At 38.6% G+C, this 20836-nt stretch overlaps 2 protein-coding genes across 2 annotated transcripts; both read left to right on the forward strand.

Annotated features, from left to right (window-relative positions):
- The first annotated feature begins 3266 nt into the window (after positions 1–3266).
- LOC124276509 lies at positions 3267–8733 on the forward strand. Its single transcript, XM_046712140.1, is given in 9 exon segments — positions 3267–3444; positions 3947–4066; positions 5314–5494; positions 5897–6221; positions 6498–6617; positions 6906–7010; positions 7298–7399; positions 8024–8200; positions 8203–8733. Coding segments are annotated over 9 exon segments (1248 nt in total). The 5' UTR covers positions 3267–3398; the 3' UTR covers positions 8275–8733.
- On the forward strand, positions 3960–18067 carry LOC124276510. The gene is made up of 4 exons (XM_046712141.1): positions 3960–4045; positions 12879–12943; positions 13416–13453; positions 15347–18067. Exons 2-4 carry the CDS (start codon positions 12901–12903, stop codon positions 18065–18067), a joined length of 2802 nt encoding a protein of 933 aa, XP_046568097.1. The 5' UTR covers positions 3960–4045; positions 12879–12900.
- The last annotated feature ends 2769 nt before the right edge of the window (positions 18068–20836 follow it).

A 20836-nucleotide genomic window follows, 5' to 3' on the forward strand; every position in this document is an offset into this window, starting at 1 on the left:
CATGGCCGTCTCACGAAGGTTGTGGTAAAACAACATCCCACCCTATTCGAGATGGCCAAGTTCCTGGAAGATGAACAAGGACTGAACGAGGCAAAGATGCTTCAGTACAATGCCGGCCAAAGACTGTCCCCAAATAGAAGTACAGAGATTGGGAGGAACGACTAGATACCTTGAAGTTCAGGCTTGCAAATAACCACCCGACATTGATGGAGTACCTGGACAATGACAGATAGACAGACAGACAGTCACACAGTCTTTATTCAGTAGTTAAGGCCCAGTGGCCCAGAGTACAATTGAAGTTACTCAATTACAACTATTGGTCACGTGACATTAAATTATGATTTTACATGTGATTTACGGATGGACATCAAATGTTTCATGAAAATGGCAACAGATTTAATAATATCAGCATTATTAGAATTAAGTACATTGAATATCGTTTGTGGGGCATCATTAGTGCATTTTAAATACTTCTTTCGGCAGGCAGAGAAAGTCGTACAGACTAATAATAAGTGTCGTTCGTCTTCAGTTTTACCAGAAGAACAATAAGAAAATTCTTAAAAGGGACTTATCATTAAGAACACTGACATATTTTGCAGGTCCGAACATCGATTTACATTGCGAATAATGACTAAGAAAACTGGATGAATTGACTGATGCGTACCAACTGTGAATATATATCTTTTATTCGTTGTTTAAATGTTGACAAAACATTTTTATATCACCAACATTTTGCTTAAATCAAACATGAGAAAACTCGCTTGAAAATAACATATTTCTCACATCTGAAGCCCATGAATACTTTCCACATTTATCCAGTGATAACAATATTTGACAGCTTTGATAGGGGTAGCGATAATCAGGCATTCTTATAAGTTTAATCCAGTATCTAATAACTCTCATTTGACTCTCAATATGCATGTTATAGCATCCTGTTTCGCCAAGTATGGCTTTATTGGAAGCAAATATACCTTCTGTAAGAAATCTTTTAAAATAAGATGCATGGACATTTTCAATGCCTTCGAAATAATTTGCTCCCCATGTTATATGGGAAATTATGACATGATTATATATGTTAAAAGAAATATAGTAAATCACAACCTTTTGTCATATGTTATAAAGGATCAAAGAAAGTATACATTTACACAAACACACATTCTTATGTGTTTTCATTGTATTCTAAACCGTAAACAACACCAGCCCAAATCCGATAGCCAGCACGTATGCATATGCTTAAATTTGCTAGTACACATGAAAGGCAAAATGGTATTATATCTACTAGTACCTAAATACTTCTTTATAGAGTCTCAAAGCGTAGTATTTTAAGCAAACACGTTGCTCGAAGTGAAGCCTTCATTTCTATATATTCTCAACAAACACACTGTGTCACAAGCGTTCGGTCCGGCTTGGCGAGTCGTCAAAAGCACCTAACACCTCAAAGGTGTATCTTTAATTGTGCTTAAATCTATAGATTAGTATTATATCTACCTACATATCACATTGAAATGTTACAAAATGCCACATGTAAAGGTAACTGCTCCGTTAAAGTGAAGCCCTTGTCTGCCCACCCTCAAAATAGCCTCAATCAAAAGTGTTCAGTCTGTTTGGCTCGACTTGGCCCGGGCTGTCAAAAGCAACTTAAACCTCACACATGTATCTTGAAATGTGTTTAAATCCATAGATCAGTATTATATCTACCTAAATGCCACATTGTGATGTTACAAAGAAAACTGGGTCTATAAAGTGGTATTTAGTACTATTTAGATAGATATAACTATATTCATTGGATGTAAACAGAATCTAGGATTCATCTGTGAGACTTCAAGATACATGTGCGAGGTTTAAGTTGCTTTTGACAGCTCCGGCCAAGTGGGGCCAACAGAAACTTAACAGTTTTGATTGAGGCTATGTTGAGAATAGAGAGTGAGTGAGTTTAGTTTTACGCCGCACTCAGCAATATTGCAGCTATATGGCGGCGGTCTGTAAATAATCGAGTATGAACCAGACAATCCAGTGATCAGCACCATGAACATCGATCTGCGCATTTCGGAACCGATGACATATGTCAACCAAGTCAGCGAGTCCGACCACCCGCTCCCGTTACGACAAGCATGGGTTACTGAAGGCACTTTCTAATCCGGACCTTCACGGGTGAAAATGGAGAGAGAAAGGGGCTGGAAAAGTGATATATAGGTAGATGTAATACTAATCTGTGAATTAAAACGCAATTCAAGATACATGTGTGAGGTTTAAGCTGCTTTTGACGGCCCGAGGTATGCCGGACCGAACAATAGTGGCGGTGATTATGTTTAGAGTGTGGGGAAGAGATCGTTTCATTTGCAGATGGGTATGCCTTACATACAATGAACAGTGGCCTTCTAGGGTGGTATTTGATTGGATATAGGTGTAAAAACATTTCGGGTAGACAGAAATGTTTATCGGGAGTGACTGAAGCATTTTTGCGTTTTAAATCCTGTTTCGTTTAACGATTCTTCTTTTAGACGTAACCTTGGTCAGCCACGTTCAGAGGCCGATAACCACTCGATATAGTCCGACGTCGCCTGCGACGTCGACCACGACGTCGTCGCCCGTTATTTTTGTAGCCAAAATATATTTTACAAAGCGCGACGTCGTCTTTTTTTATGCGACGTCGTGGGCGACGTCGCCCACGACGTAGTTCTTTTTTTACGCGCCACGCGATGGCAATTATAGGACACCATAACCTCTAACTAATCTAATTGAAATAACATTGGGCTAAATGGAATAAGATGTCGTACTCCTTGTTTTACACATACACGTAATATTACTTGCATACAAGTACGACTTACGTAATATTATTAACATCAGTGTTCATTTATTTACACCAGTGTTAATATATCTCTCTTCTTTATTAACATTATAGTGTTAATCTGTCAACGCAAGCGTGCCTCGATACATTTTGGGGCCAATGAATGGTGATCGAGGCAATCGCTGCATCTCTACCGGCCTCATATTACATGATAACTAGACATTCTTTAGATATCTTCCTATGGATGTCAGCATGTTCAAAACGCAGTGATTTCAATGCGAATATCGTCTGTCAACTCGCGCGATCGTAGCCTAAAGACGTAAACGCTTTGATGAGGCAATAAGTTATTTTTTAGAATGTGGCGTGCCAGTTCGCTAAAAAAAGTAGGGAAAAGTGGTAACCCACACACGGGATATATTAGCATCATTTTCATTATTTCCATGAAAAATAGGTATCACTTATTGAGACAGGACATTGAGTTTGTATGTAACATGACATTGTGACAAATGAACCAAGGGAGGTAACTCTACGGCAACAGTGCCGTCATCTTCCAAAAGTGCCGTCATACGTCATCTACGGGGTTTACACATTCCACTGCACGATCCTCGCCATGTTTAGAAGACTGAGCAAGCTGACGTTGTCATTATTCTCCCCAGGTAAGCGCTATGCGAAAATATAGTACATACATTGATGATATTGCAAAGATAATGTTCACATATTAATGTTTACATGTTGTATTGATGCTGGAAGTCTAAGATCATGTGTAAACAGTGAGTCATAACCTAGACTGGGCAACCACATAGTCAAGTGGGTGGTGTACGTTTATCTAAAACATCTGAATCAGTGCAACTCCCAGTCAGGTAAACAAAACAATGTTATGAACTTATCCTACTTGGAACTTCAGGTGAGTATTTCAACTCTAATATTTTATGTATCATTGTAGATTTTGGAAAAATGTAATTCAATATTCTTGACAGGAACCGAGAAATTGACCTTTCTGACTTTCTGGAATTATGATCTACAAACAATAAGATGAGAGAAATAAATACATTCGAACATCATTACGTTTCCATTATGGTTCTGACCTAACCTAAATGTGGTCTTCAGGTTCCCACTTACTTCCACATTAACTGACATGATACTTTCATTTTGTTTCAGCAGATCTCTCAAGCCGCAGTCTACGGTCTGCGCTGCCAACACCAGACAGGATCCCCCTTCCTGATCTTGCACCCACTACGATTACAGCCCTTCAAGCAGGTGAAAGGAGCAGCCAGATTTTTATGCCCCCGTCATAAATATGGCAGGGGCATATAGGGTTACCCTCGGTGTCCGTCCGTCCGTCCGTCCGTACGAAACAGGGAATGTATTCTATCCACATCTCCACCATAACCGCTCTGTGGAATTCAATGAACTTATACATGGGCTTTCTTGGGACTCTAATGGTGTGCATCTCATATTTTGTTTTTTTATTTTATTGGTTTTTTTTTAAGTTTAGAGACATTTGAACTTAGGTACATTTTGCTGAATTCTCTATGATGATAGTGTAATACGGGATGAAGTCTATCCACTTCTCCACAAAACTGCTCAACAGAATTGAATGAACTTCTACATGTCTTTGTAGGGACTCTAAAGGTGTGCATTTCATATTTTTTTATGCAATTTCTTACTTTTGTCACTTTTACAGATGTTTGAACTTAGTTGAATTTTGTTCTATTCAGCCAGTGTTCGTTCCATCCAACAGGGGGTGTACGTTATCCACTTCTCCTCAAAAACTACTTTATGGAATTCTTTTAGATTACACATGTGCTTTATAGGGACACTAAAGGCGTGCATCTCATATTTTGATTTTGTATTTTATTTATTTTTCCAATTTTAATGCCGTTTGAACTTAGATCAATTTTGTTGAATTTCTCTCTGAATAATAGTGTTGTAGGGGGTGAAGTCTATCCACTTCTCCACAAAAGCTGCTCAACAGAATTGATTGAGCTTCTACGTGTGTATCACTGGAACTCTTAAGGTGTGCATCTCATACCTTGTTCATCCAATTTCTTAATTTTGTCACTTCTACAGATGTTTGAACTTAGTTGAATTTGGTTCTATTCATCCAGTTTGTCCCATACAACAGGGGGTGTACGTTATCCACTTCTCCTCAAAAACTACTTTATGGAATTCATTTAGATTACACATGTGCTTTATAGGGACTCTAAAGGTGTGCATCTCATATTTTGATTTTGTATTTTATTTATTTTTCCAATTTGAATGCAGTTTAAACTTGCATAAATGTTGTTGAATTTCTCTCTGAATATAGTGTTATAGGGGATGAAGTCTATCAACTTCTCCACAAAAACTGCTCAACAGAATTGATTAAGCTTATACATGTGTTTCATTGAGACTCGAAAGGTGTGCATGTCATAGTTGCATAGATGTTTATTGAACTTGTTCGTGAATTTTGTTCAATTATTGATCTTTAGATGTCTTATGAATGTCAGCGGGGGCATCCTGTCCCTGGACACAATTTTTTCTTGTTAACTCTGTATTGAAGCAGTGTGAAACATTTTACACAACTGTTTATCCATCAATGTCATCTTCACCATACTATCAATCAATCGGCAGGAGGATGGTGGAAAAATATCCTTCATTGGCCTATGCACATGGCAAGACACCTTGGGTAAGTTTGAGTTGGCTTCAGTTTATATCTCTTATTCAGTGATGTAGTGTCAAAGTGTATACATACTGATAGTTCACATATCCAAAGTACTCGACTTTTACTAATTTCAACATTTATGGCTCTTGTATTACAGAACTTGATATTCTGTGATTCTTTTTGTTTTATCACAGAGTAATTATTTTCAGATAATGTTTTTGGTTGAACTGCATAGGATTTAGAATTAGGTACTCTTCTGTTAGATTTCAGTAAGAGCTTGTGATTTAAATACACTCTTGTCTGAATGTTCTTTTCCTAAATAAATGCATGAGACTCAATACCCCCCAATTTGTGAATTCGTATAAAGGTAAAGTCAATATTATCTGTTTGCTATAACCAAGAAACACACTCCTTCCTTCTAATCGGAGGTTAAAAACAAACTCTCCTATTGTGTCTTTTCAGAGCTTGTGTCTTTTTCAGCGATGCCGCACCAATAGATTTCAAAACAATGCAAAATCAACAAGACCTGCTCCTAAGGATTCTGAAGATGCACAACCTCAGAAGTTGTTCAAGATGGCTAATAAATTATCAGGTGTGACATCAGAGAAAGATTTTGCATCCCATCTTGATGAAATAAAGAAGGAATGGGAAGGAAAGCAATCAATTACTCATCTGCAAACTCTACTAAAACAGACAAGACAATTCCGCAAAGAGTGGCAAACCACCTTGAAGACTGGAAAGATTGAGCCCATTTTAGAAAAGTTCCCTTGTTTTGAGGAAGGATGCTTTGTAAGTATAAATCATTTGAGCTTATTAAACAGCAAATTTTTGTTTCAAATTTAGTTTCCCTAAAGTACTACCATGGAAATCTTCATGTGTCCTTAAACCCTATTTATTATATACGGACATTACAGGTGTACAAAAGTACTTGTACAGTGTTATCACATTAGTTGATTTATGGTCATTGTTGTTCTAGTGTTAATCTTATATTGAACAAGGAGGCAAGCCCTGTTGCATGTCTTTGTGCCTCTCAATCATTAAATACATTTTAACATACTGTTTCAGTTGGTGTATGAATTCTTTTGCCAACGCAGTGATGATCCAGAGAAAGCGAGGGAAGAAATTGTTGCAAGAAATATGGAATGGATAATGCACACTGTCGTATCTAAAAAAACTGCACCTGAGGCATGTATTAATGGCTCCAGAAAACTTAATGGCTCCAGAAAACTCAAGATGTATATTTTTCAATTTCTTGTTACAAGTTGCTTGTCATATGGCTTATATTATTTAATATCATAATTTAATATGTTTCTAATTAGATATGGTGAACTATCAAAATACTAACTAATTTCACTAACCCTCTGTGATACCTTAATATGTTAATTAATATTGATTTGATATGGTTATTGTTTCAAACTGGGTTAACATGTAATTGAAAATTTTATTTCAATATTTATTGTTTCAAATTTTCAGGGTACTGATGCTGAAAAAGCATCCAACTGTTCCGATTTGCAGAAGCTTGTTTCCAAGCAAAAGGGCAAGGGTTTGAAGTCAAAGACCTGCATTACCATAGTCAATGTAAGATTTTTGAAAATGATGTTCTACTGTAAGTATTGTTACACTTGAAAACTGGTTTACTTCATTCCTGAAGTAAGTGCTTATGATTAGCTTTTGACAAATGGAAATGCATTAGACTGCAAGGACAGGTGATATACCTTTATGATAAAGATACATTTAAGATATTTTATATTTGCAAATAGCAGTATAGTTAAGAATAGATGTTTCATTTACTTAATGCTGTTGTGAGATCAACTTGTAAACTGACAATATTCAGCCCTAACAAAAATGTTATTTTATGTTAACAGGATGTGAAGAGTGTGGAAACAGTTCCTCAAAAACATCTGCACAGCCAAGTGGAAGAGGCTCCTCATCTTGTGGTCTTCCTTGACAGCTCAAAACACATCCTATGCCAGTAAATTGTGGAAGAGGCTCCTCATCTTGTGGTCTTCCTTGACAGCTCAAAACACATCCTATGCCAGTACATTGTGGAAGAGGCTCCTCATCTTGTGGTCTTCCTTGACAGCTCAAAACACATCCTATGCCAGTACATTGTGGAAGAGGCTCCTCGTCTTGTGGTCTTCCTTGACAGCTCAAAACACATCCTATGCCAGTACATTGTGGAAGAGGCTCCTCATCTTGTGGTCTTCCTTGACAGCTCAAAACACATCCTATGCCAGTACATTGTGGAAGAGGCCCCTCATCTTGTGGTCTTCCTTGACAGCTCAAAACACATCCTATGCCAGTACATTGTGGAAGAGGCTCCTCATCTTGTGGTCTTCCTTGACAGCTCAAAACACATCCTATGCCAGTACATTGTGGAAGAGGCTCCTCATCTTGTGGTCTTCCTTGACAGCTCAAAACACATCCTATGCCAGTACATTGTGGAAGAGGCTCCTCATCTTGTGGTCTTCCTTGACAGCTCAAAACACATCCTATGCCAGTACATTGTGGAAGAGGCCCCTCATCTTGTGGTCTTCCATGACAGCTCAAAACACATCCTATGCCAGTACATTGTGGAAGAGGCTCCTCATCTTGTGGTCTTCCTTGACAGCCCAAAACACATCCTATGCCAATTCATTGTAGGAGACAATGTAAAGATTTTTCTTCAAACACAGTCATTGTTTGATGCAGTGATCAGTCTCCTTGGGAGTTACTATGTTTTTGATTTGGAGTACCCCCCTACATATTGCCAGGTTCTTGGTCTGGTACACAGCACTGGGTTGTATCTGACATATTTACTGGATCAAGGACATCCAATTGTAAAAGTTCAGTGATGAACTGACAAGATCCAAAGATAAACACTGAGATATTAGAATGTTTCCCAATCAAGCTTTGAACTTTCAAAAAATCTTTTTGGTAGTAATGCGGCAATGTATACCATTCTTTATCCAGTGGCATGATATTTCTCTTATAATATGTTAAAACAAAAGGTAAAAAAGTCAGTTATACCAGGGAACATCCCAAGGAGACCTTTGTGAAAGGAAACAGACTGATTCTTCCTTTAGTTTTCATTACAATGATGTTGTCTATTACAAATTTATGCAAACTGCTGATATTCTAAAGAGAAAGATTATTATACAAATTATGAAAGCCAAAATTTTTCAAAGACCATTCATAGTACCTATTGTTCATTCTGTTAAGCCAGACAGAAGTGTTCTTCCTGTTCAAAAGAATTGAATTTCATGTATTGTGCCAAATTGAACTAAATTTCGACCACATCGTCTGTTCTCAATAAACATTATCTTGAACATTAGCCATTGTGACAAGATGATCAAATATATATATAATGATCTTATATATACCATATAGGAGTTGTTTTTAAGTTTAATCCATTATATTTCCCTGCAATCAAAAGTAAACTTTCGTTCACTCAAGACAAGATTACAATTGTCTGATTTGAACTCTCAAACTTCAGGAATTTCTGAATTTCGCTCACCTAAGATTAGGAGATGTCCTCCATAATCCCTCATTGTCTAAGGAATAGCACGCTTCATTGCTTTGCCTACCTTAGACAATACCTGATAATTCAGGGAAGTACTTTGCCTATGACAGAGTACAGATTATCCTATTGTTGTGCCAACAAATATATTTGGTACTCATTTTTTATTTCTTCACCAAGGTGATTTTGATAACCATCATTAGTGGACCATTAGTTTAGTGATATTATTGTTTGAATGTAGAGGTATGTTGCTTCTATTGTTTACTTTTATACCTGTTTAATGCATAGGATAGTCAAAACCTCTAAAATTTATTTTTTGACATTTTATTTTCTTTTAATAAGTGGGGAAAATACTGTTATTTTGATACTATTCTAAAAATGCAGTTTTGAAGAATTACTGATGATCTGCCTGGGAACATGTGTCCTGATATGACCATGAAGATTGAACTTGTTTATGCTCTAATGGAGAAAGAGAATAGTTTAATTTCAAGCTTTATCAGAGTTTAAAACTCAACTTTATTTGGCACTGTCTACCTTGTAATGTATAACGATGGCTTTAAACAAAGCAGTAGTTTCACTAATCCTTGGGCTACCTGTATTATTTGACAATTTGGACTGCGCTATAGGACTAGTGCCAATTTTGATCCTATATTCTCAAAAAATGAAAGCACCATAGTATATTTCTGAAGGTGATGCCTACACTGTGCAGCTACTTTAGGTTACAAACAGCAATATTGTATATATGTGTTGACAGTGTTGACCTTATATTGTTCATTGTCTGATAGTTGCAATATGTATTGCAATGTATCAGTATCTTTGCATTAATTAATGTATAGCCTCGTTAATCCGGACGGTTGCGTTTCTCAGCAAATTCGTCCGGATTGTGAATAGTCCGGACTACTGAATCAAGACCCAAGTTGCTTCCCTTACTATTACAGAAACGACACGAATCTGGATAAAACAAATAAGCATTTAATGTAAAGCTTATTGAATTCATCACATCAATAATTTTACCGAGTGACATCTGCATGTTGATCCGACGTATCTGATCATGTCCTTCCTCAGCACAAGTGAGGTAATGTCTAACAAGCGATCTATTGTAGTATGCCTTGAATGTCCGAATTATTCCTGCATCCATCGGTTGAATATGATACGCGGTATTTGGTCACATTTCGCAAAGTTAGCGAAGCACACTTGTGACTTGTTGCGTCACAGCGTTGTCGTAAAGCAAAATCACTTTAAGTCCACGTGACCGCATCTGTCTGTCAAAGTACATTAACCAATCACAAAACAGCTCACTCATCATCCACGCCTTTGTATTGTGGTGTCAATCAAAGTGTAAATGTACAGCATCTTGAGTCGGGAGCTTTTAATGTCTTATTAAAACAACAACCCAGTTGGCCAGTTAATTAAGTAAACATCGCCGGGAGGTGTTGTTACGGATCGTGAACACGACTTACAGCGTCCGGACTGTGAAGCAATTTACTGTTTATTTTACTGATTGGTGACAGCTACTTACCGTCAGGTTCCGGGAAACCGAATTTCCGCATTATCGAGGCAAATTATCTAGGCATAGATTGGTAACAAGCTAAAATCGTCCGGGAGACGAGACATCCGGATTATCGGAGTCCCGGACTAACGGGGCTTGACCAATACATGCTCATTTTTGTGTCAAACATTTTGCAATCAACAGACATCATAACATGTCATGTGTTCAAGTATCACACCTGCCTGTCTGTGTAATTACATAATGTGACAGAGACCGAACTCGGGCCATAAATCAATGCGTTTTGTTTATTGTGTATAGCCTGATTGGTGTTAAGTTCAAATTGCATGTGGTCAGTGATCGCAGTTGTGTATCGAATATTGTCATTAGCAGACAGGCAGGCAGACACACAGGTGTCAATAAAACAAGACATTGAGTTTAGTCTGTGACAACGACATATCTATATCACAGTTAGAAATTCTGTCAACGCTAAATAATGACATTGCTTTTAAGTATCGAACTGAGAAAGTGACTCGGTAAGAAGAACGTGTGGTGAAATAGACAAATGAAATTATATAAACAGTTTATTTACTGTCATAACATATAAAAAGCTAGCGCCTGTGAGATATCAACAAAACATTATGAAAATAGCTCACACCAAAGCCTTCACCGAGTATTCACCAGACAGCCCGCTTCCAAGTTGCGCGCAATGTGTTAAGCCCATTTCTGGTGTCCCCCGCCGTGATATTGCTGGAATATTGCTAAAAGCGGCGTAAAACAAAACTCAGTCCAAGTTGCGCGAACCTATTTCACTGCGCACATGCTATGAGCGCAGCCCAGCTGTTGAAACCCGTTTTCACCCGAAATTGTCGGGGGAAAGTTAGTGAATCGTTTGAACTCCGATTTCGCGCGGTTTTTTTCATCGGGTTATTTTTCAACTTTATAAGTTGAATTTGCATTTTTGATGATTTGTTTCGTTACGTCCATACCGAAAGGTATCAGAATCTGCAAAGTTGTGTTTTACGTTGCATGTGACCTTTAAGAAAACGCAGAAAAACATATTTCTCCGACATCATAAAATTGACAGGACTGTTTTTGTATTATTTTGAAGTTGTATTCATTGTGTTTATTTGGTTGGAATTATCTCTAGATTCTCTACGATATTACTTTGACACCGGTAGAACCGACTCCTGCCATTTTGAGATACACACATTGACACGAAAGACACTGTTCTTTTGGGGGGACCGATGATTTTGTGGCCGTTACACAGTGGATGTGTGAGATTTTACTTCAGTCAGTGCTTCCTGGAGCTAATCCCACTTTACCATGGGCAATTTGGAAACTGGTCATTCAGTGCATGTTTGCTTAAAATGAACAGGCACATTGAATGCGAGGTGGAAAAATAAAGGCACACGTAAATTATCTGCCTGGTGCCCAGTGACACATTTCGGAATATATTCCATTCCTGTGTCTGTTTGAGGTGACAGATAAAGGCTGATTTAAGAGTTATGCATTAGAGAGAATTTTAACTGCTTATTAAATCAGTTAGATATTGCTCACATAATATTGCAGGACTGACTGACTGAGTTTGGTTTTACGCCGCTTTTAGTAATATTCCAGCAACATCACGGCGGGGGACACCAGAAATGGGCTTCACACATTGTACCCATGTGGGGATTCGAACCCGGGTCTTCGGCGTGACGAGCCAACGCTTTAACCACTAGGCTACCCCACGGCCCTAATATTGCAGTGAATCGTTTGAACTCCGATTTCATCGGGTTATTTTTCAACTTTATAAGTTGAATTTGCATTTTTGATGATTTGTTTCGGTACGTCCATACCGAAAGGTATCAGAATCTGCAAAGTTGTGTTTTACGTTGCATGTGACCTTTAAGAAAACGCAGAAAAACATATTTCTCCGACATCATAAGATTGACAGGACTGTTTTTGTATTATTTTGAAGTTGTATTCATTGTGTTTATTTGGTTGGAATTATCTCTAGATTCTCTACGATATTACTTTGATACCGGTAGAACCGACTCCTGCCATTTTGAGATACAAACATTGACACGAAAAACACTGTTCTTTTGGGGGGACCGATGATTTTGTGGCCGTTACACAGTGGATGTGTGAGATTTTACTTCAGTCAGTGCTTCCTGGAGCTAATCCCACTTTAGCATGTGCAATATGGAAACTGCAGGACGGTAGTCGAGTTTGGATCAGACAAAGCGAAGCAATAAACAACCCATCCACAACTTGTTCAGGTGTTTCAGGGGCGATGGAGTAACCTAGTGGTTAAAGCGTCCGGTCGTCACGCCGAAGACCCGGGTTCGATTCCCACATGGGTACAATGCGTGAAGCCCATTTCTGGTGTCCCCAGCCGTGACATTGCTGGAATATTGGTAAAAGCGGCGTAAAACCAAACTCACTCACGTGCTTCACGTATTATATTTTGTTTCAGGGAGGACGATATAGACAGTGACATGAGTCAACGGTCCATTCTCAGTTTCCTTACCCCATTGTCTGGTATGTGTTGTACGTCCATCTTCACAGCAAAATACTCAGCAAAATTAAAAACTTGACACTGATAAATTTTGACATTTTTCTATTTCTGTTTAATTGTAAGTTCAGGAGCAAACCTTGACTACCTAGCCCATGAAGATGAAAAACACCACGAAATGCGCGTGTGGAAAGCAAATTCATGAGGTCATTCAGTGCATGTTTGCTAAAACTGAACAGGCACATTGAAATTGAGGTGAAAAAATAAAGGCACACGTAAATTATCTGCCTGGTGCCCAGTGACACATTTCGGAATATATTCCATTCCTGTGTCTGTTTGAGGTGACAGATAAAGGCTGATTTAAGAGTTATGCATTAGAGAGAATTTTAACTGCTTATTAAATCAGTTAGATATTGCTCACATAATATCGCAGGAACACCAGCTACCCGCTCTCCATGAATACAAAGTAAAGTTATGTTGGTCTTGTTCGTGTTTCAGGCGAGGGGGACTCAGCCAAGACACCTGCAGAACCACAGGTAATTAATAATTTGGTTACGACAAATTTCATATTCAAATTACATCCACTTTCAGTAGAAAAGTAACGATATGATTGGGAATATTGCCGATGTGACGTAAAATCAACTCACTCACTTTACATAGAACCCCACCCCAACCTCTTGTTGACATTTATTTAAACTTACATGTAGTATTTAATTCAAGTTTACATACATAAATTTCCATTGTTATGATTGTAATTCCTGCATTCTGATTAGCTGATCTGTTCCCATTAAATGTGAATTTCTAAATCATTTTGGTCTGCATTGAATTAATTGTTTTTGTTTAAATTGTGGATCACACGTTTTTCGTTGTCGAATTCAAATTTAAGGATTTCTGTGAATATTTATTGAGTCCTTGTGGCATAAAGAAATGAATTTAGATTGAAGAAACAGCGTGCAATCGATGAATCTGGTACAGTTTGCACCTGATCTTACGATTCAGACCCCAAGGAGACTTATGTCATGGCATGGCTGCCCATTGTTAAACATCTCCCTAGAAATCCCCCCCCCCCACCAGTGAATTCAGCCAACGGGTGTGTTGCAAAGAACCAATCACTTGCTTGCGATTTTACGACGATAGCTTGCTCGTGCTTCTCACAATCACACCTGACGTCTGCCGTCGCTTAAAATTGGCGGCTGACGGAAATTTAATTTGACAGAGCAAGAAATTCGTCTCAGGGTTGCTCCACATTTTCAAAGTAGTCATAAATTCTTCGAGTTACTATTTCGTTCTATGCCAAGGCAAGGCGAGAGAGCGATTGTTGCGCTTCCGTTTTGGAAAAGTGAGCAAGCCCTTCGATTTTTTTGTTGACCGATGAATTTGCGATTTGTGTCTTGGAACCACCTAATGCTTCTGCCCAGAAATGGCTGAGGTTGGAATACGACTTCCAGTATGCCCGCCACTGCACCCATATTTATGACCATTGTAATTGGTCATGCCAGTTCTATCATGTGGTTCAGTACATGTGTTGATGGAGGTAGGGTTCAACTTTCTGTCCCGTTTGTTTCATCAAAATTTCAGCTGTTTCGCCATGATTTGATTTTCGGACTTCTACGGTGAAAGTTCAACCATACTAAAATAACAACCTATGAGCATAACTTTGTCATTTTGTTTTCAAAAGAAGCGGAGTGTGCTTAATCCGGTTTAATTTTGTTAAATTAGGTGGACGTATTGTTTTTCCTCAGTATGAATGTCGAAAATATTTGAATGTTAATGCTGACAACTACATGGCTTTCCCTTTCTTTGGATTTTAAACTGTCGAAAACATATTCAGTTGCACTATTCTGCAGACATCATTTTGAACACTTTGTTGTTTAATGCCGCATTCAGCAATATGCCAGCTATATGGCGGCGTCCAGAAACTCTACAGATCAACTGCAAGAGCATCAATCTATGCAAGTGGCCTGGGATATGATGACGTGTCAACCAAGTGAGCTAGTCTGACCACCCGATCCCTTTAGTTGCCTCTTTGGACAAAGGGATAGCCTAGTGGTTAAAGCGTTCGTTCGTCATGCAGAACACCCGGGTTCGATTCCCCACATAGGTAAAATGTGTGAAGCCCATTTCTTGTGTCCCCCGCCGTGATATTGCTGGAATACTGCTAAAAGCGGCGTAAAACTAAACTCACTCATTCCCACTAAGGATTAGCAGGGTTGCTGAAAAACGATCCTAACCCGGATCTTTATGGGTTCATTTTGAAAAGCATTCCACTCTGTAAGACAACAAACAGCCAGACTGAAGCAATGGTTATTAATTCACTTAATTCACATCTTAACGTACCCTTTACCTGATACATGACATGATGAGATGGACATAAGGTTACAACATTCATGACTATATATATATATGACCATCGTAAACATTTTTTCCAGCACAGCCGTCATGACAGTGATCTCGGTGCTTCCGAAACACAACATAACTACATGGAAACATCAAGTTTGGAACTGGATGAAATTGAATTCTCCTCAGACACAGATGGTAGCTCCAGTGGAGATGAAAACGAAGAAGGACCTGTGCCGGGCAACAAACAAAGAGTTTCATTCCCCAGACTCAGTATTTCAAAAATTAAAATCAACAGGAAAGACGAAAGCAAGACAGCAGAAGAGATTATTTCAAACATTACAAGGCAGGCAAGAAAAAGGAAAAGGAAACATGGGGGAGGAACGCCTAGAAAGAAGAGAAGGGGCACAGATGGACCAATAGATCCTCAAGTGCAGCAGGCACCTGATGTCCAGAGAGAGAGTGTCATCTCTCAAGGTGTCCCTAATACTTCTGAATCACAGTCAACAGACGGGGACAACAATGGACCTGGTACACCGCAGCACTCAGTTTTGGATCCAGCTAAAGCTGATCCGAAGGCAACATTGGAGGAGCTGTTTTTGAACGAAAGTGTGACTGTCAGATTACAAGAACATGAATCTGGCTTTCACGTTAAGCTGTTTGAGTGCACAACACCCATACAGTGTCAAATGTCACATGCCATCGAGTCTATCATAGAACCAAGGCAATTACAACATGTTAATCAAAGAATAAGTTACATGATTTTCTTTTACAGAGACAGGGATGGTCCAGAAATATTTGCTGCTGTATCAGGAATGGCTTACTTACATGTTCATCAGAGAAGCTGTCCAGAATTTCCAAGGAAAATAGCAAGACGACTTCTGGAGCCAACAACAATTCAGCTGGATACAAGGAATGTGACGGGAGACACGTCACAAGTCACGAAACGATACATTCCAGAGAGAGGAGGAACCATCAACATTTGGGATGTCATAGACGTGGTTGTCCACAAGTACACTGCTAACCTAAAAGAGCAGGCATCAATCCTCAAGTTCTGCAACACTTGGAAAAACAAACGCCCATCAATTGCAATTAAAAAACTTTCTATTGAGGTTATGACAAGATTTCCAAACATATTTGACATGCAGGAAATAATTTCTCATTTTGCAACTATTGACAGAAATGAGCCCACATACCAGTTTGGTTCCAGTCAAAGAAAAGATGAAGAAAAAGATGACGAAACATTTGCAATGTTTGACTTGATGCAGGAAGAACACAACAAGGAGACAATCAAGAGGCTTCAAGAAAACTTGTACATAAGAATCAACAGATATCTCAAGAACAAATCTGAAGAGTGCATCCAGCTTTCTTGTGATGATCTTGATCTCTGGCTTAAAGCAAGTGAGTATAGGCTTTTCCTAGACACAAAATCAAAGAGGTCTCCCATAAAAACATGGAAAGAGAGTCCACCAAAATTCAGAGATGTCTTACGGGCCTTAAGAAACAATATCCCGTTAAACGAGGTTTCTGGAAAAATGCTGCATTCTCGTGTAAAGATGTCTCTGCACAATGCTGATGAAGCACTATGCCCAAAGAAACCCATCACCAGCTTCATCCAATCAAATTTCGCATCTTCTCCCTCCAAACCTTACTACTTTTGGTGTGGGAAATGGCTAAAAATACAAGTTGAATATTTCCAAATGCTGGATGAAAGTTTCAACTCTGTCATAAAAGAACAAACAATCACCTCAGCAGGTTTGATGCCATTGCCTTGGGTTCATTCACAAGCAGGGAAAGCGTCTGTCAAACTGACAACAAAGAGATTTTCACTGGATTCTCTTCATGAGTTTCTGACTGATTTCCTCCCTAGCAAGGAAGTGGTCTTGGACCTACAGGAAACCAAGAAGCTATTGAGGTCTGAAGGTGAAGTTAAAGAGGTTAAAGGTGGCATAGTGTGCTCTTATCAACCAAGAGATAATGAACATGATGAAGACCCATTGAAATCATGTGTACAATTATTTCTCAGAATGAACACACCTCTTACGGAAGGTATGTACAATGACACTTACATCCTTTTGGACAAAATCATCAGAATGACAGTAAAGCCATTACAGACTGGCTTCCTAGTTGGAGACCGAATGCTCATGAAAAACATAGAAATGTTTGATACAATCATGTACAATCAGACACACACGTACATCATCCATGTCAAGGAAGGTTTTGACAACAACACAAGAGTCGTCGCATCTCAGATTCGAAACTCTGCAGATATCCTCTTCAGGGCACTGACTAGTCACATGACCAAAACTGTTCTTGATGAAATGTGGGACCGCTTCACAAGAGAGAAAACAAAGGAATCAGGTATAAAATCTCAATACACCCTTGGAGAACTAGCAAAGAATCAGCGTGCAATGAAATCAAAGCTAGAAGAGATGAAAAAAGAGGGGTTCATGAGGCTCTTTAAAGAAAGAGAGATTGTTTATGTTTTGGCGGCAAGGGACAAGTCAGAAGATAGGACAATGGAAACTGCTGATGCATTGATGACACAGGTTCGGAGTGAATTTCCTATGACATGTGAGAAGATCTTGCAAAGTCTTGAGGCAAAAATGTACGTGCAGAAGAAACAAACTCATCATGTGGTCACAGATAGGTTTAGATATGTGAATCAAAAAAACTTTCTCAAAGATATGACGGGCGATACCCTGGCAGAACCAACCAGTCAGGACAAAGAAGGGAGAAAATTCATGGCAGCAGCAGAATTGATTCCGGCTGCTTCAAGCACAGAACTGCAAAGTCTTCAACAGATGAATTGACCAGAGGTTTTGATGAAACAGAATCCTTCATGCTTCATCATCCGCTGGGAGTCCACAAAAGAGTCTTACAGTGACAGAGAGGATGCTAGTCCGAGACACCCAGCAGTAATTCAACACTCCAAGGTCTTGGTCGCTGGTCTCAAGAAGAGGATTATTATTCACCCCTAACTGATCAGCCCCAGATACCAGATCATCCATCGTCGTGGCCGGATCTTTTAAGTCTCTTTTAGTCATTTCCGTGAAAATACCGATTACAAGGGGAAAAGTTCCAGCTAAAGGTTTGCTTTATTCCAAAGTCCAACGATGAGCTTTAGAGAAGACCTGGGATCATTTCTCAAAAGGGTTTGAAATGTTGACAAACCTTCTGGCCGAGGACAAATTGCATGAAATATGGAAGCAGATGTGATTATTCGTCGTGATAGAGACTTCAGATCACAGCATTGCAGTTGTGACCGTTTTTCCTGGGCAAGATAATTAGGCTAACTGTGACAGAATCTTCACTTTGCCATAGACTTGTCACATCAAGTTGAATAGGTTTATTGTGACAGTATCTTCGCTATGCCACAGACTTGTTCACGTACACCTGGTATCATCACTATTTGATAATGATTCACAAACACACGCAATGGACTCTGCTTTTGGTAGAGATGAATGACCTGTTGCCTTTAATAGTACTACTTAGCTGCATGATCTACTTATTATTGTACAATGGACACTTCTTGTGTTTATATGAATGACCATGGAAATATTTTCTGTTGCCTGTAATATACTAGTAAGTATTTAGCAGCATGATCTACTTGCTATTGTACAATGGACACTTCTTTTGGTAGAGATGAATGACCATGGAAATATTTTCTGTTGCCTGTAATATACTAGTTACCATTTAGCAGCATGATCTACTTGCTTTTGTACAATGGACACTTCTTTTGGTAGAGATGAATGACCTTGGAAATGTTTTCTGTTGCCCTTAAGATACTATTTAGTGCCACTTTTCAACAGATTTTACCGATGTGGCAATAAAAATGCAGTGAAGTATTATTTATTTCTGAAATGACAACTAATCTTTTCTCATGTTTAATCACCTGGGACATGACCAAATTGTCACATGGGCTAAGATATTTGTAAGCCTGTGTCAAGTTATGAATGCCCTGTGTATATGGCCCCTGAATTACTAAGTAAATTGTAGCCGTGCAACATGCAAAACATCAGGATTATTTCAGCCATATGTTCAAAGCTCACTTGTCATTAAGGTTATACTTTGCACTGCAATCATTGGATTGTTTGGTCCAGAATATTTAGTGAATCTTTAACTGATATTTATGTAAGAGAGTATCTCCCTCATTTTTTGGTAGATGCAAACTCCTCTTCTAATGACAAATATGGACCAATTTCCTGAAACACTGACACTGAAGTATTCAATTCAAAGTTATATTTGAACAAAAGGATGGCAACATAGATGTCCCAGTTCTACTCTTTTGGTTTGGTTCCGACTAGTGGAATTAAATGTGTCTGAATCAACAGTCTTCCATAAACTGTGAAGTAAGAAATGGCGTATAACAACTGCTTTTGGCTTCCAAAAAGAAACACATAAGTATGGAATAATTGTATATACACTCAAGAATTCTTTTAGAATGTTCAACTTTCAGACAAATACTTACAGCAAAATGTTAACGAGATAATCAGCAACACCTGTAACCAGTGTCTAACTGCAAAACTGTGAAGGTATCAGCATAAAAGCAGGAAAGTATCTCTCATAGAACACAATGTGGTAAGTAAATGGTCCTTCTTTTCAGACATTCATTTTCCAACATAATTTATGCCATATGAGGCTCATGTGTAATCGTTTTTATACTCTTTGTCTGCCTTTAGTTATGATATTTGATATTTGTATAGCACCAATATCCAGCTCAGCTCAGCTCACCAGCCGCTTTGTTAGTTAACTCCATTTTTAACTCTGTGCCATAGGAGCCCACATGCTAACTCTTTGATAATATTCCTTTTATTGGAGCTATGAAATCAATTCTATAAGATTCTCTATAAATGTGCATTTGCCGGCATGCAGATTTGCTACCGAATGTGTTCATTATGTTGGTGATACAAACCATCAGAGAATGGTCACCAGTATCTGTAATGGTTGCTCTTAAGTTTCAACGCCGCCCAGTCCTGCAAATATATCTTCCTGTTGGAAACAAAAAGCTCCATCCAAAATGAAAAGGATCCTAAGATGGTGATTCCTTGCAGCCGAGGAGACAAACCTAGACCCGGCTCATCAAGGCATCTGCAATTACAGATGGATGGGTGGAAGGGAAAATACTGTGATTCAGTGAAGGTGAGTAAGTGAGCATCCCTAACTCATTTACAATTCACCAGCAAACGGCCCAATAAGGCATCACATCAATGCCAGAACAAAGCAGTTTTTGGTCAGTGACCAAAAACACTTTTGGCTAAATGGAACATTTCTATTGATGAACTATGCATCATTAGATATAATAATTAGTGTCCTGAATCAGGTCTATATCTAATAATGGGTCTTAAATTCAATTTTATAATACATAAGCCAAAACCATGGTTATGTGTGTGAAGAATATCATATAGAGCAGCCCTTGGTATGCTAGGGTATCACTGATGTGTTCCAATATATATTTGTTTACAGGGCAGTGCGTCCTCAATATGTATGCAGATTTTTGAAAACCTGTAAGTTTACATATAGTGACAATGCTATTTTATTATGATATTCATCTGTCCTCCATAATAACATATGCTTCAGAT

The sequence above is a fragment of the Haliotis rubra genome, unplaced genomic scaffold, assembly GCF_003918875.1.
Source record: "Haliotis rubra isolate DU_JTF1 unplaced genomic scaffold, ASM391887v1 Scf21, whole genome shotgun sequence".
NCBI classification, from domain to species: domain Eukaryota; kingdom Metazoa; phylum Mollusca; class Gastropoda; order Lepetellida; family Haliotidae; genus Haliotis; species Haliotis rubra.